Genomic DNA, 22,913 nt, shown 5'->3' on the forward strand with positions numbered 1-22,913 from the left:
GGGTGCTCTCAACCCTTGGAGGCCATGGACTAGAGGCGAAAATCTTCTCCTATCTAGGGAGAAGGCCAAGGAAGAAGAAGAATGAGTGAGGCCTGATAAATCCATTTTGCATCATTATTTTCTACTATAATTTATCCTATTCAATTGATATATTTTACAATATGATGTAACTTTAAGTCTTCTATCTCTTAAAGTGCAAGAAATACAAGGAGAGTAGAATTATCGCACAACTGGAATCTAGACCTAAAAACAACAGAAGAAAACAATTCTTCGGAGCTCAAAATGGAATATATGAAAAATTGTGGAGCAAAGAGCGACCAAAGGGGACCCACAAGGGGCTCACATGCCTTGGTGGTTCGCCCTACACCTAGGGCGCGCCATGTGGCCGTGTGAGGTCTCTATGGCCGATTTGCCGATGCCCTTTGCATCTAAAATCACTTTTGCCCTAGAAAAAATCATAGGAAATCCTCGGGACTTTCTACCACCATCTGTGAGGCAGACTTGGGCGGAGCACTTTTGCTCTTTGGTGAACAATTATGTTGGGGAAACTTCCCTCCGGGAGGGGGAAATCAAAGCCATCATCATCACAAACACTCCAATTATCATGGGGATCATCATCCTCATCAAAATCTTCACCATCACCATCTCATCTCCAAACCCTAGTTCTTCTCTAGTCTCCAATGTTTGTATCAAACCCAGGATTGGTACCTGGCAGTACTTATATGTGTTGATTACACCTTGTGCCTGATGCATAGGAGAATTATTAGTGAAAGATTGTTATGTTCAGATTGTTCTTCATATATGAATGCCTACTCATCATGATTAATATGATGAGTTGTGAGTTGTTCCATTAGTTCTTGACGACATGGGAGAAGTCTTGTTGCTAGTAATCATGTGAAGTTGATTCACGTTCAATGTTTTGATATTATGTTGTGTTGTTCTTTCTCTAGTGGTGTTATGTGAACGTTGACTACATGATACTTCATCATCTTTGGACCTATGGGAAGGAATTGTGGAATTAATTTGTAGATGATGGGTGCTGAGAGTGATAGAAACCCAAACCCTTGGTTATGAATTGTTTCGCGAGGGGCTGTTTTGGATCTTATGTTTAATGCTATGGTTAGATTTATCTTAATTATTTCTCTTGTATTTCTTGATGCTTGCATGGAGGGTATAATTATAAGTAGGTGCTTGTTCAAGTAAGAATATTACATTAGCTTCGATTCACCCACACAACACTTATGAAGGCAATGGATGTTAACTCAATGAACCATGGTGAAAGTAACTTGACGAGATTCCCGAGTGTCCTCAAGAACGTTTTAGTCACTATACGAAACACATCCATCTTGTCCTTAGCATCAATATGGATGGAGCCACTTGCTGCACTATATTACTGCTGTTACTTGTTACTTGTTACCTTGCTACTATTTATGTTGCTACCAGACTATCTAGCAAAACTATCTTTACAACATTTGAAGTGAAATCTCGCTAAAAACTGCTTGTCAATCTCTTTTGCTCCTCGTTGGTTCGACACTCTTACTTATTGGAAGGACTATATTGATCCCCTATACTTGTGGGTCATCAAGAATCTTTTCCGGATTTTGGCAAGAGCAACTTTTACCATACATGTTTTTGTTTTCGTCAGCTACTATGGAAGATAATCCTTTAAGAGGCTTGCTTGGGGGGGGGGGGGGGGGGGGTGACCTCTCCACGTGCACAAGTGGTTAGCAATGAAACCCCACTGACTTAAAATATTTTTTATGAAATACATGTTGGCATGCTTGAGCAAGTAAAGACTAAACTTTATGCAGGAGATGGAACTGTCCATCCTAATATGCACTTGTTGTTTATACAAGAACTTTGTGGTTTGTTTAAGCTTTCATGTTTGTCGGATGGATAAATATGAATACGTTAATCCATTTATCTTTGGATGAAAATGCAGTGGCATGGTTTAGGCTATTGGATGATCCGTTCTCATGGGACTGTGGCTGAACTAGAGTTCACTACTACACTATGTGCGATAACGACATCCCAGACAGTGCAAAAACAGATCCATGTGTCCATCAGAAGAAACTTGTGAGATTGGAGGGTCATCGCACATGAAACTATAACGCAAACTATTTGTGATACTTTGCACACAATTATTTTTGGTAAACCTTTTGCGGAAGTGAACTTTAGCACACACAATTTCAGTACGATAAACCGCGTGTATATACTTACACATGGGTTTGGCTATTCAATGGTCTATGTCAACTGCTCCCATTGCACACATAAAAATTCGGGTGTAACCGTGTGCATTAAATCCTAGACAGTTAGTATATCGAACTATGTGTCTGGTTTAACCTTTCACACACAGCCGTTGTTTTCTAACTGTTTGCGATATTGTTATTTGGATAAGATCAACCTCGCTGTAATGGCGTGTCGCCAGTCCACCAAAGGAAGGATATGCAAGAGATTCAATCCAAATCCAGACTTGAACCTGAAGACAGGGGAGATGAAAAGTGGTTTCTCAAACTTGCTTGTTACAATTTCTCCAAGGAGATGAAAAATGTCTTGAACTCGTAAATCCGTGTGTCGCACCTTCGCCATAGATAGATTCAACCCTTGTTTGTACCCTAGGTACTCACCGTCAGAGTAATACCCACGACAACTGGCGTCACCAGCTCCAAAAGGAGAAAGGAAATTTTGTTTCAAATTACTTGTTACAAAAGGAACAAGACATGCTTTCCTATATTAATTACAGGGAATAATCGCTGAATTACTGTGGTCGAACGACAATCCATGGTCTTTCTTAATTTTATCTTATTGGAGTAATTAATAAATTATCATGGTTGAGTGATAAGTCATCTTCCTTGATTTAATTTACTTGGAATAACATTATGGTTGGGTAGTACTCTCATCGATTTTGAAAGAGTGTACTTACAACATTGTTGGGGGTCAAACTATCTCAAAGTTTGACCGAGTTTGTGTAAAAATATACATATTTGTGAAACAAATTAGGTATATGATGAAAACATATTTTATCATGAATCTGATACTACTAATTTGATGGCATAAATGTTGATGTATTATTTATACATACGGTTAAATATAAAAAAATTTGATCTTTCAACAAAGTTGAAAGTACATTCTTTAAAGAACGAATGGAGTAAGTCCTGGCCGGTTTTTTCCTATGAATGATATCAGATCGACGAGTTGAACTTGACCGGCCAGGCAAACTGGAGTGCTAGTACTCATAGGTAGAGAAATCTCTAGGTTGTTTCCGATCCTTGATTGCGATGAAAAATCAACCAGTATATGATCAGTGATCCACTCCGCTGGATGTGTCCTCTGTTTAGTCTGCTTGTGTATGTTTTTCCCAAGCAACATCTGACCAGGCCGGGTGCATCTTATTCCACGTACTTATGTTCTTTCATCTCATCCATACGTAACGGCATTTCTAACCGATCCCCTATAATCAGTTAGAGGAGTAAAAATATCAGTTTTATTTCTCTAGCTGGCACCTAGCCGCGCCCCACTTTACTCCACCGCTCGGTGGTCAAGTAAAAAAATCTCCTCTTCGCCTCCTCTTCATCACCACCTTCTCTAACTTGCCTCCTCATCCTCCGCCGTCGGTGACTACCCCCGCCGTTCCCCGATGCCCTTCACCTCCCAATGACCGGGCCCCGTCACCGGTGATCCCCGCTGCCGATCCGCAGCACGGATCCGAGCTGCCACACCCGTGGTTCATCTTCGAGTGGCGCGTCCTCAAGCTGCCACCGCCCCTCCAATGCGTCCACCGCCCACCGGATCGCCGACTTCCCCGAGCTCCCTCCGCCAAGGGAACCACAGAGGAAATACCTCGGCGTCCGCTAGCGACCATGGGGGACTTGGGTTGCGGAGATCAACGACCGCGAGAAGCACACACGAAAATGGATAGGGTCGTTTAAATTTCGGTTGTCAAGACAATGAGTTAAATTTCGCTTGTCAATACAATGTGGCAAATTTGGGTTGTTCAAATCGAAAGTAGGTTCAACTATTATGCGAATTTGAATACTCCGTTATATATAAGTGGTCGGCTAGGTCTGGCCAAATCTTAGAGCATCTCCAATAAATGATCCAAATGTAAAAATAACTAACTTTTGGACCGTCTGAGGCCAAAAACGCAGCTCCAACAGACGGTCCATATGTTAAAAAATTGGACCGCGGCCTTCTCATGATGTAAAATACAACACCTCATGACGCAAATTTACATCATGAGGTGCATCTGGTCCAAAACCAGCCGCCGCCCGCGAACGCCCAACCGCCACTTCATTTCCTTCCCCGCCCGCCCGCCCGCCCGCGACCTCCCGCCCGTCCAACGCCGCCCCGCCGCCTCCTCCACACCCTGTCCCCGCCCCGCCGCACGCCGCCCGCATCAGATCTGGCGCCGCCCCGCCCCCCTCCCCCCCCGCTGTTTCCACGCCGCCCGCCCGCCGCTGTTTCCACGCCGCCCCGCCGCCCGTCCACCCGCCATAGCTCCGTCCGCCACCGCCCCGCACGCCGCCGCCGCCCCACCCGGCTCCGTCCGCCACCGCCCCGCCCGGCTCCGTCCGCCACCGCCCCGCACGCCACTGCCGCCCCGCAGCTCCGCCCCGCCCGGCTCCGTCCGCCATCGCCCCGGCCGCACGCCGCCGCCACTCCACCGCTCTCTGATGGCTCCGAAGAAGACGCCAAAGGGCAAGTCGGGCTTCTTCGGCGTGAGGCAGAAGCCCTCCGGTAACTGGGGTGTGGAGTTCTCCAACGCCGGATGGCGTTGGTGGATCGGCACGTACCCCTCCGCCAACGAGGCCGTGCGTGCCTACGACGTGACGGTGTGGCGTGCCGAAAGGCCTCGGTCGCACCTCAACTTCCCAGAGATCGAGAGTCGGGCGGAAGCGGAGATGCTTGTGCCGCAGGGCATCAACATGAAGGAGATCGTGACGAAGAAGAAGGGGCGGAAGAAGGAGGACGAGGCCGGTCCCTCCATGGTGATCCCCATCGAGTCCTCTTTCGAGGAGGACTGGGCAGACTTCTGGAAGGAGGAGGAGGAGGAGGGGTGCGACGGCCCTGACGAAGGAGGAGTTCTGGGCGCAGTTCCGCAGCTCCGACGATGAGGAATAGTTTATCTAGTAGTTTGAATAAGTAGTGGTTGAAGTTCATGTATCAAACTATGTTGAATTTGATGTTTGAACTATGTTGAATAGACTAGTAGTATGTCGTTTTAAGAAATTTACATCTTCATATTGGACCATCTATTGGAGTTGCTCTTTTGGACCATCAATTTGGACCATCTGTTGGAGTTGAGCTTTTTTCGGAGCTTCAAAACGCACTTTTTGACGGTCCAAATTTTACATCTCCGGTTTTGGACTGCCAAATTTTGAACCATCTATTGAAGATGCTCTTAGTGGAATAAAAATACTCCACTAAGGTTTGTTTTGCCGGATCCTCCATTATATATAGGGGATCGGTTAGAAATGCCCTCACTATGACTATTGTTTTTCTTATTATTCCATGAACTTTTAGCGACATACGTGTGACTGTGGCTAAAAGTAGTTCTCATTATTGAATGCTTTTTTGGTGTTTGAAAGCAGCTACTTTGTTTGGTGGCAATGTTTAAGTGGACTATTCGTTATCTCGGCATGAGGCGACGATTCATCACGAAATCCCATCGGTGACTTTACTCGCTACTTGTCCCAGCCCAGCCACGCAATAGAGTAGTAAAGTCAGGTTTGCTGACTACTAGCCCTCTTCCGCACGTATGCTGCTCTTATTCCACACGTATGTTTGCTTTTGGTTGGTGCCTTTATTTCTTTCCTTTGTACGCAATTGTGACTGAAAATTATGTTTTGGTTCCATGATTATTACCTCAAACCACTCGTTCCAATCGTGTTCCAGGGTGACGTTTTGGAAAGACATGATCGAATTTCTAAATGTACATTCAATGTCTAGTCCTTTCGCCATTGAAGACACTACGTGTACTTCTTCTTTCTATAATTTTTAGCTATTCAAGATCGAATTGTGGCCGTATGCATCGTTCTGATGCAGAGGCCAGGGAGTCCCCCTTTTTGAAAAAAAAAATTGAAGATCGAATAGAAAATCCCTAGTTCATTAGACATGAACAGTTGGTTTTACTTTTTCGCTCACGGTTGGAATTTTGTCCACCAAAGTTCAGATTTTTTTCTCATTCAGGAAAAGGTTGGTTTTTTAAATATAATTTAGAAATAAATTATCCAAAAAAATGATAAATTCATATCTTAATGTTACTGCGTTGTTGCATGGTCATTGAACCTTGTCCAGTAAAATAATCGAAACATGTTTGCAAACCTTCCTGAAACATGTATGTGAAACAATTCATGCGAACCATCTTGCTGACGGTTTGGTAACCTCAGTTGGCTTGTACATGTGGCTTTCTTATAAGGCCTTGTCCTTTTCAACCTGTTATCTAAAAAGATCCAAGTGGAAACTCGGCAAAATATGAATAATTTTTTTTAAACAAAGTACAATTGAAGTCGCTCACATACACAAGCATACACTCACCGTATGAATGCCAGCACACAGACCCAACCCCTATTAGCATTTCCGGGAGACTGAGCTGGCATAGCATCTTGAGATTTTACGAAGTCACCACAAGCACCTCACAGTCGACGGGAACGTCTCCCCCCACTGAAAAAACATCATCGGAAGCCTGAAACAAATCCAGAAATAATGCGAGCACCAATGTAAAGTCTAGGACTTTGATCCTGATGGGCTTGCAATACCACTGTCCTCCCAACCATTCAACCACAGGTTGGTTGTGAACATGAATAAAACTTGTGAAACGAGATTGTACTAATAAAATATCTAGGCAACTTACAAAACTTGCCTTAAATTTATCCCAAATAGGCTTAAAAATGTTCATTCATTAAATTCACGTGACCCATAACATATATTAAGTGTATTACCTAGATATCGTAGTCGCATCATGGCAAAAAAAGGTAGATACCACAGTCATACCATCAAAAGAAGGGAAAGTTGTAGCTGTGTGGCCATGTAGGTACATGGTAGGATAGAAAATCCAGACTCATGAAGATAACCACTCGTTCCGTTCCATAATGTAGTGTGTATAGATTTTTTTTCAAGTCAAACTTTGCAATGTTTGACTAAGTTTATAGCGAAATCTATTTATATCTACAATACCAAAAATATAAAATATGAAACTACATCTTATGATGAATCTAATTATATATGTTTGGCATTCTAGATGTGAATGTTTTTCTCCATAAACTTGGTCAAAGTTTGTAAGATTTGGCTTTTCAAAAAATCGATATGCACTGTATTATGGAACAGACGGATTACATCATTTACCTCTAGATGATGACGTGTGGGTTACTCTCAAATTCTTAATGGTTGTTTAATTAAAAAGTGGAGAATAAGAGATAAGAATCGTGGGCCACACGCAAGCACCTCAGTGACGTCTACTCTTCTGACTCTGCCTTATATATGCCATTGTTAGCAGGACATTGGTGCAGGTAGCTGAGATACATACATATATATGCTTCCAGCGTCCATATGGGCAGAATATGTGAAGGAGCTAGCATCGGACAAGGTACACACGCGTGATGTACTCTTTACGTGCTTTGTGCCTCTTCCCTACTCTTTAATTTGTGCAAGCACCAGCAGGAAATGCTTCTGTTCCTACTTCACTCTATTACCTGGAGGAACTTTTCAGCTCATGCATACTCCTTTATCTGGAAAAAAAAAACTCATGCATACACGTGTAAGTGCAGGGGTAATTGATCATGCATGTCCAAACAAAATTCACGCCGGCCTGGAGCTAGTTAGAGAAGAAGGCCAACACCTCGCCAACGCAAGGACACTTATTTAAAGAAAGAGAACAATAAGCTTCCCATGCAAACTTGCATTCAGAAAAAAGTTGCATAGGAGACATTCAGAAGAAAAAAAATCTGTTATAATATTATTCAGAACAAAATTTATAGAAAACTGAACCGTTAGAACGAACCGCCCATCGGGGACATGGAGGAAGGGCTTGGTGTTTTAGCAAGCATCGACGCCTACACAGCTGGCCATGGCTTTGAGGAGAAGGGCGAGGAGCCGAGGGAAGGGAAGGGCATCATAGGTTATGGTACGCATAGGTATCCTATATGATCATTTGAACAGGTCAAGTTCAATATTTTCTCAAAAAAAAAAAATCTTCCGGTAGCGTATTTTCTTGGGGGGTAACTTCCTCTTACTTGCCTCTCTATTACCTGGAGGAGCTTCTCAGCTCATGCATACTGCTTTCTCTGAACAAAAAGAAAACTCATGCATACTCGTGTAAGTGCAGGGATAATTGTTCACGCATGTCCAAACAAAAGTCAGGCCGGCTTGGAGCTAGCTAGAGATGAAGGCCAGCTAGAGAAGAAGGCCAACACCTGTCCAGCGCAAGGACACTTATATTTAAAGAAAGAGAACAATGTAAACGTCCTGCATTAACGACGCAGCTTCCCATGCAAACTTGCATTCAGAGCAAAGTTGCATAGGCGAATATTCAGAAGAAAAAGTCAATATCCAGAACAAAATTGATACTCCCTCTGTCGCATAATATAAGACGTTTTTGTAAGCTATGTTTGCAAAAATGTCTTATAAAGACGGAGAGAGTAGAAAACTATAGACCCTTTCCTGCCCACCATGACGTGTCTGCAAGGAAGATCCTAGAACAAAATATTGTCCAGAAAATAGTCAGGTCCCGAGCTGCACATGGCACGGATGAAGAAGATGGCAAGCTTGCTGGAGTAGCAGCACCCGACATGGCCACAAGCAAGGAAGAGACAGTAAACCGTTAGAACAAACCGCCCATCAGGGACATGGAGGAAGGGCTTGGTGGTTTAGCAGTCGTCGACGCCTACTTAGCTGATCATGGCTTTGAGAACGGAGGGCGAGGAGCAGAGGGAAGGGAAGGGGATCATAAGTTAATCCAATCACAGTGGGCAATATGGAGAATTTACTTACAAAATTTTGTTTATTTAACATTTTTGAATGATTTTATATTATATCAATTTATTCAAATTACAAGCATAAAGAAGTCCTAGAGAACTTCAAGTTCACATGGGTAAACATTTTTCACATTTAAAAGAATACTTGTGACAGATTTTGTCATTCTAAAGCACTTTAGCCCTAAATCATGTACGGAAGGGTGTCTAGGTTTGGAAAACAATATGAGAAAATGCATACATACAAATAAGTACAACTTCGTGCCAGTAAATTAATATAATTTCAAATATCTTCTAAAAAGAGCAACGTTCCTCGTAGAAAATTTGTGTATATACTGAAAAATGCTAAAAAAATTAGATACAAAATAACACATGGATATTAATTTACTGGGCAACCACAACAACCACCGATGGAATATCTAGGCCTCTGCCCTCCAAATTGAGCTCCGGGTTGTGGAGGAATGGGCTGGCATATCACGACACGAGATGGCTCCTCAATGTGAAGGAGGCAGTGGAGGGATAGGAAAAGAGGCATGTTCGGTGGGCTTGAAGCCTACTTCTTATCGTTTTAGCTGGAAAATGGTGTTGAAGCCTTGATGGGGGCGAAGACGCAGCATGAAGGTAGACAGACAGTTGTTATGTCTGGGTGTGACAGAATTAGATGGTGAAACTCATTATAAGAAGTTGTTCATAGAATATAAAAAATAATCTCCATGCACCATTGCAGTTCATGCTTCAAGAGATCATATGAAGCGAGTTTTATTCCTGTCTGATATAATGTGTGTGCATGCATATGTAAATGGTGAGATTGCAGTTGGATAGCAGATACACAGATTGATCAAGGAGGAGCCACACAAGTTGGCCCATCGATCCACCATGACCAGCTCGGAAATCCTCTGTGAACGACCGAAGTGGATATATAATAATCAATGGCGTGGAGCCTAGGATCTCAGCGCCAAGAAATCGTGTCACACAATGGACACGCTCATCAGCCACCACCTCATTCGCGATTGATCAGTAAGCCTACATCCACTCACTTCCATGTCCAAGTTGTTACTTCATTGTACTAGCTGGTATGTACTAGTTATTTATACAATTTTTCTTTTAGGAAACTAACTGTTTCTTATCACATAAACTCAAGAGCTTGATCTGATGATGCTCTATGCTGTATGATTTTCTCAACGTGGAAGCTAAAGCCCATCTCAATGATCAATAGGAGTCTATAGTTTCTTCACAAAGGAATATTGTCCTATTATGTGATTCAGATTCGTTTACTTTTTACAGTATTATAAACCACTACATACCCATTCATTTATATGATTCACCATAACTTGAAGATGGGTATTTGAATTCACATACCTTATTTGAAATGATTTTAACTGAATTCTTTTATGAAAAATTAAGTACTTAATTTCAATGATATAAAATAAAATCATTGGAAATAAATTCAAATTAGTCTAGAATTCATTATTTAAGTTTGCAGAATACAGGCGCCTTGAAGCCCCAATCCGGTTCCTTACAAGGGGCTACATGGTGTCTGGCTCCATGATTCTGAATGCACAAATTGACGACTATCAAATTTAAAACATTCGCCTATCCACAAATCATTCAAATATATTGAGGTTTCGGAGTATTTCAAACCCATACCAAGAATTCAGAGTACATGATTTCATAGAGACTAAAATCATTCAAATATATTGAGTTTTTGGAGTATATCACCTTCCCCCATCAGTTCAAACTTTTGGATAAATTAGCTGGAGCATCAATTCAACATGATATTAGAGCCAAGAGGTCCCATATTCAATACATAGCTAATATATTATTAATAAAAATAGTTTCCACATACATCAACCCAACGTCTAAGGTCTCAAGGAGGCTACACATCCATGGGGTGGGGGTGAAATATATTGACCGCCTCTGTCCATAAGTGACTTTTAGGTAGACATTTTAAAATATTTGAGCTAGGCTCCTAGGTCTGATCATCTCCATTGAATTTTTGTTTTAGGCAAACTGGAGGAATCTGATGGAACATTATTATGCCTAATAGTAGCAACCTGCAAACTCGTCAGCAGTGCCTGCAATTTCCATGTGTTTCTATTAAGTGATGATGGTTTTACCCACAAAGAAATCACTGAGTTGGTGGCTGGCACAATGGTGGTTGCTATTTGCTACCCCTATATACTTCTGAAATGGCACGAATTGATCTTGCCGAACTTGACACCCTTGAAGTCGTGGGTCGCATGGCGTCCTAACGTCAGGATTTTCAGAGACACAGGCGTTCTTGTGATTATTTCCTACCTGCTATTGCTGGACATCAATTGGAGATTCCTCTTACTTGCCATCTTTCCTATTATGGCCATTACTTTCATAGGAGCACTGTACTTTAAGCTCAATCGTTGTACTGGCGACATTGGTCGTAAAGTTACTCCACAATCTTCTATGGTCGATGAGAATACCATCATCAAGACACCTATGGAGCTGGAGATCATAGTGGTGGTGACGTTCGGGGCGCTGTTGGTGATGGATCAACTTGACGATGGTGCAGCTATGGGCTTCGCCATCACACAGTTTCTCTTGTTCCTGAGCTCCACTGTGGCGGCATTGACGCGCATGATGATGAAGCTGCCTACTGATCCTTTTCCGGGCAGTGCACCGGCGTCAGAGTTGCTCCACAAGACCTTGCTTCTACTTCTACTGGTGACGGCACACACATTGGCCGCGGAGTGGCTGGGCGAGGATGTGGTTCTGTTCTGCATGCCGGAGGTTGTTCCGGTGCTCCTCTGGTACAGCCTTCACCTCGACCGCCCACACCACCACCCACTCATCAGCGTCGACAAAATGAAGCCACGCATGAAGGGGCTCATTGCCCTATCTACACTGGTGGTATTTCCTCTTTTCGCATACATGGTGAACTCCATGGATGTTTCTGGGCTCTCCTGGTGCACGAGGATCATGGTGTCATGTGGCGTCTCAGGGGTTCTGACCTACTACCTTGTGTTCATGATACGCTACTGGCATTGGCCGTGGAAAAGAGAAGCAGCAGCCGCTGGCAGCAGCAAGGACGATGTGGTTTCCTCCGGCATGCTCAAGTTTTTGGCAAATGTTTTACTCATAACGGCGGCATTGCTGCTGCTACTAAGGTATATGGTTTCTGTCCGGCTTGGTCTGCAACCATCATTGGTTGGTATGCTACATTTAAATTCGCAACGACTAAACTAGTACTTCTACTGTATCGTAATTGTTGGATGTGTCTCTCTCTACTACTATAGTACACCAATTTTTAACCTAGTTTAGCCATCCACAGTGATGCAGAAGCACTTGTTGGCCGTTGAATTCTTCCATAGGATGAATTACCGCCGTTTATCAACGTTGAACCCAACTGATCAAATGGTCGTTGTTTCTGGGATTCGCTTGGCAGGCCGCACGCCAAAAGGAGGGCAAGAAAATCTTTCTAGAGTCAACTGTACCTGCACACCTGCATTAATACGATCTTGATCTGTCGGTGATGAGAAAACTTTTCGCCCAAGATCTTCTGCGTAAGCATGTTTTGTGAAGTACCCATCCTGTAACTGTAAGACACAACGTGCATAGCAGGCACCTTGTACAAAAAGTCACTTTGGAGGACGAGCTCTAGGGAGCCCTATATTTTGAATAGTGTCAAAATTGTATTTTGAACTTTCAAAAAAATCAGAAAAACTATGAGGTGGTTGGAGTAGATGAAGTTGTCGGTGAAGATGGCGGTGACAGTGACACTGGCGATGAGCTACTAGTCCGTTTAGGACCAGTACGGAGACGTGGGAGTTTGCATTAGAAGGTCAAGTCGGAGTCTAGTCAGATTACTAATGTTTGCTCCTGCCGTACGTGTATATATACACAGCATGGCTATCAGATTATACTGTGAGAAAAGAAGAAAAGAAACAAAGAGGAAATAGGGGCACGACAAGGGCCCTTCGCTATTAGTTTTTTTTTTTGTGTGTGTTTTTCGTGTTTTTATATGATCGATCCTGTGGGCGAAATTCCAACACGCGCAACCATTGGGCCAGGTCAGTCCCTCGGAGCAGATGGGATGGATCACGGGCGTGTGAGTGATTAATCTGATCGCGCGCGAGGTCAGGGACGCCGCTCGGTGGAGGCCGGCTGGTTGCAGAGTCTGAGCGGAAGCCGAAAACGATGGCCGGCGTGCGACTACGTGTGGACGTGCAAGTCAACACCGGCGCCAGGGCAGCCAAGCCCGAGCAGCCAACGCAGCAGCGGCGAACATTGCGTTGTGCGGAGGCGGCCATACATACGCCGTGGAGGCGGGAGGATGGTGTAATGCGGTCGTCTATGGCACGCGCTACTTCAGCCGAGGAAAACAGCGACAGTGCCGTGGACCACCGCCGAATCTCGGGCTCCTCATGCCGAGTTTAGAACTCCTTCTTGGGCCACTGCTACAAGCGTGGGGATGGAGGCGGAGCTGCACAGGCCGCCATGCACAAACAAGAGGGTGGAGCTCGAGGAGGAGCCATCGCCGTGATGGGAGGGGAGGAGGCACGAGAGCGCTGTCCATGAGGTACAACAACACGAGAAAGCATGTCAGGAGATGTAAATAATCAGACCAACGCACCGGAACATTGCCTATGATGAGGAGGTCGACATCATCGAAACTCTAGACGGGTAAAACCGATGCGGGCAACCGCAGGTGGGTGGGATGTACAAATCGATGCTTTGGATTATATAGAATGCGAGTAGGGGAAGAGAGTGGTAGCTAGCACGACGGTGGAGACCTTCGGATTTCGCCGGAACCGGCCGGCGAAGGTAGCGGCGAAAATGGCAACATGGGAGAGAGAGAGAGAAGTGACAAAGAGGAGGGGTCAGACGGAGTTTTCTCTCCTTTCGCTCTCCCTTCGGCACAGTAAAAACCTCTCTCCCTTTGGCACAGTAAAAGGGCACGTGGACTGCGCTGTTACTCGCCCTTGTCTAGCGCCATATTGTGTTTGATAATGCAGCGCCCGATGATTGTGGTGCCAAGGAAAAAAATCGACAAAAGAAATATATTAATATTGCAAAGATACCAATTACGCCCGGCCTTTGTACCAACAAGATTTCCAAAGGCATCAAGAATACGCACAGCCAAAATGAAATAAAAAAAGAAGAAGAAAAATAGACCTCGCCATGGTGATGAATCACTAACATCAGCAGCACTGTAACCACCACCGAAGACAACATCTGGAATACAAAAGAGGTTCTCTAAAAGCAACGCCTCCAAGAAGGGAGCAATGCACAAGCGTTGTCGTTGCCCGGTCAAAGATCTTGGATTTTCATCCTGGAGAAAGTCTGAGTTCACCCCAAAATAATGCCTTCAGCAAGGCCATTGCGAGGTACAACCAATAAAGGCCAGACCTTGGATTTTCACCTGCGAATCAAGACTCGGTACTCGAGGAGCACCACCAAAAATGCAGTCCTCCAGTGTTGCCGCCCCCGCTTGCCGAGGCCCTAGTTGCAAGTCACCAACAGAATGAGCAGCAGATCGTCATCTTCTCCCCATCCATTGAGAGTACTCCCTGGGACCTCCACCGATAGTAGACGATCTCAACTCAACACGAGCATGCGAGATAACACCTTCAGAGCCTAATGATCTTCAGCCATGACCGCCTTGAATCCCCATGTCCACACCTTGGAATCAGGGCCGTGGAGGTGCCGATGCCGATGTTTTCAAGGTAGTGACAATCTGCTGTTGACAATCACCAAACACCCGAGCATGCAACTTTCTATAGCGTTAGAGACGCATCCGCATCTGATGAGCGCGTCGTGGAGGGTCAGTAGGCAGGAGGCGGTATCCTTGGGTAGCACGAGCCGAACGGACCTTGTGATGGCGCCACTAGGTCCGGCAGAATCGACATAGCTGCACCGATGACGGTGGAGGTTCAACGGTGACATGCCGTGCAGTCTTAGAAGGGATCACCGATGTGATCTTGGGTCATGAGTCAGGGAAGGGGAAGCAACAAGCGCCGCCGGCATCCTACAAACGCACCGTACACCAGCAGCCTCCCATCGTCGTCTTCCACCAACCGTCGTAGGGCCGCCGCCCTAGAAACCCCGCCTTGGCCTCCATCGCCCTACACAAAGTAGGCCTCCCCCGGAAGAAAGAAACCCCGCCACACTTTGGTAGTGGGCCCGCCGCCACCGCGGCTCAGGCCTGCGGCAGCGGCAGAGGAGAGATCTGGCCGCGACACTAGGGTTCATCCCTGGCATCGCCTGGGGAGAGACGCGAGGGACGCTCGAACCGTTTTTGCCAAGGAGTTTAATAAAGGAGCGGCGTATTGTAAGTCGTCATACTAAGGCCCCATATGACCCTCGTATCAGAGCCGCAATCATCATCAATGAAAAAAATAGTAGATCGGAGGGTTCAAATACGTAAACAACCAAACGAAGACGAACAAAGTCCTGATCCAAATAGATCCACTGGAGACCATTCCCGACTCCGCAAGATTCCACGAAGACACACCTCCACACGTACTCCGGACGATGCTAGATGCACAATCGGGACGGGGATAGAACGCGGGCGGCATTATTCCAATTAAGGGCCATCGCCGCGTGACGCAGTCTGAGTCAAGACGTTGAACCTAACAAGAATGAGAATGGGGTCCCTCCCGCTGGTGGGGGGCGAGGTCCACCGCACCTCCATGGCCAAAGGCCATCGGAGATGGGGCAGGCCGTCGGCAGCACCGACTGGAGGAGAAGAAAGCTTGGGGCCTTTTGTTGTGGAGGAAAGAACAGTGTGCAAAGTTCTTGTGGAATTTTTTTTTTTGTGGGAAGATCATGAAGTACAGTGAGTTTTCACTGAAACCAAAAAAGAAGAAGAAGAGGTCGGCCTTTTCAATCAGACAAAGGGGACTCGGACCAAAATGCATGATTTTTACCAGAAAATTCTCGAGTCATGAGTAGAAGTAAATGTAATGAAGCAGAGCTTACTAGAAGCTCCAGAGTGACCGATCATGCAGCGTTCTTCTTCTTCTTCCATGGCACTCGCACGCGCTGTGGCAGTGCTGCTTCTCATTTGCTCTTCATTGGTGTCTCGTAAGTCGCTACTCTCCGCTCCATTGTTTTTCTACTCTTTTTTCTCCTCATAAAGAAGCAATAATATTAACTCTATGCCCGGCTGGCCGGCTTACGTCCATGTAGCTGCGCCAGGAGAGACCGGTGGATCCCGTGACCGTGGTCGGCAGTTGCTCCCCTCCGCAAGCCCCTGCAGGCCACCCCGGACGTCGACAGTGAGACGCTTGGGCGTTAGGCAGCACCGATGATGGTGGTGCCATGGAATTTAATAAAAGAGCAGCGTACTGTGGAACTGCAACGACCATTGCATGCCCTCCAGCAGCAGCATGTAGACCGAGCTTCTTCGCAGCATCAGCCGGGTCGTCTAATTAATACTAAGAGAGAGCCAGCACGTTAGTACCGAGACATCTATTGTGCCAATGCTTACTGCTACTAGTACGCATGCTAAAGTACCAATTATCTTTTAAAAATTATGAATTTAACTTCTCACGGTGTGCATAAAAAATAGGGTTACATCATTAACTAGAAGAGGTACCATGCAATGTACAAATATAATATATAGAAACTTTCTTTCTTAAATTAAATGTTAGTATCATAGATAAATATAGAGACATTCAATTGAAAACTCAAAGCTTTCTCATAGAACAAAAAGTAGCATCACACTACTTTTTAGAAGAAAAGGCAGACCAGCAATCAGACATCCTAAGTCATCGACCCAACATCTCGTTGTCCATATATGTGCCTTCTTGATAAACCCACACCGATTCAAGGTGCTCACAACTATCACCTTTAGTTTTTTATAGTGTCTAAACGCGACATTATTACTGAACAATGTTCATGGATATACAACTAACATAAGGAAAAAGCCCATGCCAGACATTGCGCTGGGACTCACAATGGGCGGCACATAGCCGTGCCCATTGCCTTCTGCAACCGTTAAGGTCGCGAGCACCTGCAGGCGTGTCGAGAGAGTCCGGTTTGTGAAACTTTATGAAAAATAAGAACTGGCTGTGTGAAACTTATGGAATCTTTCATCAGGTTTTGGAAGGTTCCATAAGTTTTTTTCCAGTTTCCTTTCGTTTTATTTTTATCCTATTTCTTCTTTCTTTTACTATCAATTTCTACTTTTCTTCTTAGTCTTCTCTTTTTCATTTTTTTAAATCGTTAACTCTTCAAAATTCGTGAATAATTTCTTCATTAAAGAACATAAAAAATCATGAACATTTTCAAATTCACTAATATTTTAGAAATAATGAAAATATTTTGAATTCATGTAATGTTTTAAATTCTGAATTTTTTAAAACCCGCGAACAATTTCAAAAACTTTGTGTGTATGTGTAATCGAAAAATGATCATCTATATCATAAGATGTTCAGAAATTCCAAAAATTGTTAGCATTTTTTTTGGGAATTTAAAAGTATGTACATGTATTATAAAAATATTTGGAAATTTAAAACTTCTTCATTTTTAATAATATAACATTGACTTCCAAAAATATTAGATTTCTATAAAAAGGACTACAAAACCCAGTAAATGCCGGTTGCTGCCGTGACCGAGTCACTACAGTGGCTCATCGAAGAAGAAAAAATCGTTGCTATGCACAATTGTAATTAGGCCTGACTAGGTAGCGACGCTTTGTGCATCCAGGCGACATTTTGACGCGCACAACGTCCAATAGGAGCTCGCGGTTACGAAGGGCACATGGGACGGTATAAAATGGGCTTTTGGAGGGTAAAGAAAATTTTAAATATATACGTAAAATTCTCAGAACTACTACTATATACTACTGTACTATTGTTCGGTGGGTATCACTGCAGAAAAATAATTGTTTGGGGGTAATGAAAATTATAACAAATTCTTCTCAGGCTAAGTAATTTCCAGAGTTTGTGTTAATTTTCAGAAGAAGAAGAAGAAAATGTCAACTTGGCCTTTAGGATTCTTCTACGAATGTTTTTTTAGGGCGAAATCCCAACATTGACCAAAATATGTTCCTGTAGCTTGCAAGTCAACGTGCCATGCAGAAAAATAAGAAGTTTCCCTACGCCCGAGACGGCTAGGGTTTCTCTCCTCCTAGACGATTCCGATCGCCTCTGAGTTCCAACCGCCTATACCCTTCCCCGATTGCTGCAAGCTATGTTTGTAGTCGTCAACCCCCTTGGCGATCGCGCTACGGGTCCAGGACTCTAGGATGGCATCTCTGTCCGATGCCAACTCCACCACGGAAGGTGGCGACACCGCCGCGGCTGCAAGATCGGATTTGGGAGATTTCTTTGATCAACTGGATCTCAACGATGAAGAGTTTGCTGATGTTGAGATTGATGAGGACAACCCTGAGATCCAGGAAAGCGTTCGTTGGCTTGCCCTAGCTAGGGTTCATACAAACAAAAACATCAGCCCTTCGGCCTTTTACAAGGATATGAGGGCCGCATGGAATCCGGTGCAAAGTGTTAGATTTCGATCAGTCGGACCTAATCGTTTTGTCGTCTAAGCATCCTTCTTGGGGGATTGGGAACGCATCATGTTTCAGGGTCCGTGGTTGTTTGGTAATATGGCGGTGCTCTTGTGCCTGTATGATGGTTTTAGCAAAGCAAAGGAGGTAGAATTCCATCACCTGCCAATTTGGCTGCAGATCCACAAGCTGCCGGACCCGTACTGCAAGCAGAATGTTGTGGAGAAGCTTCTGAAGAACTCAGGTGAGATAATGGAGATGCGCTTGAATGGGAATACAAGGGGTGATTACGTAAGGGTGAGGGTCAAGCATGATATCCGTCAGGCTCTTACAAAATATGTTAGTATTGTTCGTGCTAAGGAACGTCAGGTTTACTTGGTTCGTTATGAAAAACTCCCCATGTTTTGCAAGCTATGTGGCCTCATTGGCCACGATCACAAAGAATGTGGACCGGGGGTTCACGATGAGAAGGCGCTCAAGTTTGGTGACTAGATCTATGATGATGCCCCGAACAAGCCACGTCCAGATCATCGAGCTAATAGGCGTCGGGCACTGTACCTAGCAAAGTGGCAACTCCTAAGGTTGACAGAAACACTTCTGAGATGGATCCTATTGATCCCAACGTCGCGGATACCGCTTCTAGCCTAGTTAAATCACCTGGGGAGAGAATGGAGGTGGACAGAATCCCAAAGAAGAGGTTGAATATGGATGAAGCTGTGGCTAACTCCCGGGATGCCCCTGGCACGTTGAAGCCGGTGATGGCTATCACAGATGGCAGCGGTAGTGATTTGAAGGAGGGCGACTCGCCCACGAACAGTAGTTCAAGCAGCAAAAGATTGAAAGTAGCAACAAAGAAGGACCAAAACGAGATATCGGCGGCCTCCCTTGAGGAGGATCGCCAGACGCAATGAATATTTTGTCTTGGAACTGCCGGGGGGTGAACCGCCGGACAATTCGTGAGGTTTTGGCCCTTTCAAAAGCCAATAACCCCAAGCTAGTCTTTCTTTGTGAGACTAGACAAGAGGCAATCAAGATAGAGAAGATGAAGTGGAGGCTGGGCCTAAAAGGCTTCCACGGTGTCAGTAGTGATGGAAGAAGCGGAGGGCTAGCTTTGCTCTGGGATGAGAATCTCACTGTTACAGTTCTGGAGTCTTGTAGTAGGTTCATTGACGTTCGGATTCTTGAAGGAGGCTCTGGTATTTCATGGAGGGGTACTTTTGTTTATGGGGAACCGAGAGTGGAAAATTGTCATCAGATGTGGAATCATCTGTGTCGTCTGCGGGCTGTGTCGCGAGAACCATGGATCGTTTGCGGCGACTTCAATGAAGCACTCTGGCAGCACGAGCACTTGTCAAGATCGGCCAGAGCGGAGACACAAATGTCAGCGTTCAGGGATTGCCTACAAACATGTGAGCTTGAGCGGAGACACAGACTCTCAACTGTAACTCTATAACTTTACAATAAAACTCCTTTTACCCTTGAAAATAAAGTCAACGTATTGTGGAGACGCGGCGTCGCAAATTCACACACAGCACACCTGCGCCCGAACACGCCACGGCGCACTGATTGTTAGTAGATGAGTTCCGAAAACCCTGTTGACCGGGACGACTTTGACCATTGCTAGAACCAAAAGAGAATCTGCCTTCCAATCTGCTCCTGATCACCTCCTTATATAAAACTACATGCACTCGAGGAGAATACTCAATTCACAAGCTGAGACAGGATCGATCATGGGGCGCTCTTCTTCTTCCTTGGCGCTGGTGGCTCTCCTCATATGCTGTTCCCTGGCATGCTCGGCGGCGGCCCAAGGTACGTGCGTTGTGTTTCCGGCTGCGCTCGGCCTGAGTACATGCAGCTTAAGGAACCATGATTATGCGCAGGTGCTTCTCGTGGAATCCGTGTGCCGGCTGCTCCTCCATCCTGTTGAAAATATGAGCAAATTACTATGAGATTTAATCCAAATAAACAGAAGATAAATCATGACCACAGCAGCAGAGATTAAACTAATCATGCAAACTAGCATAGCAGATGAACATATCACATCTAGGGCACATACTAGAAGCATGAATTCTACCACGATCTCGAACAGGAAGGATAGAATCACATACGGTGCAGCGGGTGCAGCACCGCTGGCGTTGACGTTGTCGCCCATGTCGTCGAGGACGAGGTTGCCGAGGTCGGGGAAGAAGTCGTTGTTCGCAAAGTCGTCGCTGCCAGCAGTCGCGCGAGTGCACTCCACAAAAACCTGATCGCCCCTCTCCCGTACAGGATCACGAGAGGCGGGGTTCCGGAGGCCTGTTGTCCCTTCTCGCGGTGCACGCCGGAAGGAGGGATGGAGAAGACTTGCTTGGCGGCGCAATGATCTGGAACGGTGGTGAGAAACCATACGAAGCGGCGCCGGCTAAGGTAGACGTCTGCCTGACTATATAGTGCGGGCTGGGTAGGTCGTGGGAGTAAACCCCACGTCCGAGTCGTCATGATCCAAAAGAATCGGAAACGGTTCAATAATTAACGCGTCCGTTAATTATTAATTAATTACTCCTTAATTTTCCCATGCAGCAAAAATATAGACAACGTGCATAGCTCTGTCCTCGGCTCGGCTCGGCTTAATCCCGCAACCCGCGGCGCGTCGTGACGAGGCGTGGCGTGGCGAGGCGAGCGAGGAGGAGGAGCGCGCGTGCAGGTCTCCTCTTCTCATGCTCATACAAGTGGTAGAAGAGCTCACCTTATAAAGAGGTGCAACTCTCTCTCAACTTCCGGGATGTGACTAAACTTTAGCCTCACTCACTCCACTCACATGTGTGCATGAATGGGCCAAGAGAATTTCAGAATTTTAGTTGGGCTTTGGGCCAAAGGCCTACTAGCGAAATTCCAACAATCCCCCACAAAGTCCCATTGGCACATCTCATCATTTAGTTCCAAAACATTGTTTTATATATCGGTGCTTAGTGGAGACTGTGAAGTTGAATTTCCATTTAGAAATTTATGCTACACTAGATCACAACTTGAATGGTGGACTATGCCTTGAACTACAAGTTTTCTGTCAAACTAGTTTCACACAAATTCTTGACCGATACTGGGCTGCTGCAAGGCTTCCCCGCGGGTGGAGCGTATACGTCATACTCCAGGGCCTTTCATGAATTTATTAGAGAACACCCAATTCTCACAGACTGCGACGTTAACAGTCAAATTCATATAGGTGTGTTCCTCAGAAGATGTTCTGCAGGACAACATCTCTGCTTACCCGAATAAGCCACTTGGAACACATTAAGATAAGTATCAACCTGCCATGCAGATCAGGAGAGTATTGCATCTTCACGGAGTGGGATAATTAATATAGGGATACTCTCCTCCCAGCTGACCAACAGCTTGTCTCCCACTTCTACTTCACGGGATCTCCGATCACATAGAGTGGTTTACCACTATGGACAACTCATGCGGTGGGTCTCAAACCCATCTCCATCGATGCATTATCTATCACATTACGTGATAGACCATTTGTGAAGGGATCAGCCAAGTTTTTCGACGTTTGGATATAATCCAACGTAATAACTCCGGAGTTCCTCAATTTTCTGACAGATTTTAGTCTCCTCTTCACATGCCTTGAGGACTTCATATTGTCCTTAGAACTGTTTATCTTGACGATCACAGTTTGATTATCACAGTTCATCAGGATAGGGGGTATTGGTTTTTCAACCATAGGTAAGTCCATCAAGAGTTCACAAAGCCACTCTGCTTCAACAGTGGCAGTGTCTAGTGCTGTGAGTTCTGCTTCCATAGTTGACCTCGTTAAGATGGTCTGCTTGCAAGACTTCTAGGAAACAGCGCCACCACCAAGTGAAAAAACATAACCACTTGTGGCCTTAATCTCATCAGCATCAGATATCCAGTTTGAGTCACTATAACCCTCCAGTACCCTTGGATACCCGGTGTAGTGAATCTCATAGCTCGCGGTGCCTTTCAAATAGCGCATAACTCTCTCAAGCGCATGCCAATGATCATCTCCCGGTTTTGACACAAACCGACTCAGCTTGCTCACAGCAAAAGAGATGTCAGGCCTCGTGGCACTCGCCATATACATAAGCGAGCCAATAATCTGAGAATACCTCAGTTGATCTCTAGCAATCCGTCGATTATTTCGAAGCAACACACTAGCATCATATGGAGTTGGAGAAGGCGTGCAGTCGCTATACCCAAAACGACTCAAGACCTTTTCCACATAATGAGACTGAAGCAGTGTGATCCCACCATTCTCATCTCTCAACAGCTTGATGTTTAAGATAACATCAGCTACTCCTAGATCCTTCATCTCAAAATAGCGAGATAAGAAATCCTTAACCTCCTTGATTAAATCAAGTTTGGTTCCAAAGATCAATATGTTGTCGACATACAGACAAAGAATAACTCCTTCGCCCCCACCATAGCGATAGTACACGCACTTGTCACCATCGTTTACT

General features: G+C 45.1%; 1 protein-coding gene across 7 annotated transcripts; it reads left to right on the top strand.

Annotated features, from left to right (window-relative positions):
- Positions 1–7,504: 7,504 nt before the first annotated feature.
- Positions 7,505–13,636, top strand: LOC125542298 (uncharacterized). 7 transcript variants are annotated; one of them, XM_048705268.2, is made up of 4 exons: positions 7,505–7,585; positions 9,784–9,986; positions 10,975–12,109; positions 13,013–13,636. In XM_048705268.2, exons 2-4 carry the CDS (start codon positions 9,899–9,901, stop codon positions 13,056–13,058), a joined length of 1,269 nt encoding a protein of 422 aa, XP_048561225.1. In that variant the 5' UTR covers positions 7,505–7,585; positions 9,784–9,898; the 3' UTR covers positions 13,059–13,636. The 7 variants fall into 7 exon arrangements, with proteins under 7 accessions (XP_048561225.1, XP_048561228.1, XP_048561226.1 ...); XM_048705271.2 differs by lacking the exon at positions 13,013–13,636 and adding an exon at positions 12,274–12,974; XM_048705269.2 differs by lacking the exon at positions 13,013–13,636 and adding an exon at positions 12,388–12,973.
- The last annotated feature ends 9,277 nt before the right edge of the window (positions 13,637–22,913 follow it).

Source organism: Triticum urartu, chromosome 3A (genome assembly GCF_056163025.1).
Source record: "Triticum urartu cultivar PI428250 chromosome 3A, HENAU_Tu73, whole genome shotgun sequence".
In the NCBI taxonomy this organism is placed as follows: domain Eukaryota; kingdom Viridiplantae; phylum Streptophyta; class Magnoliopsida; order Poales; family Poaceae; genus Triticum; species Triticum urartu.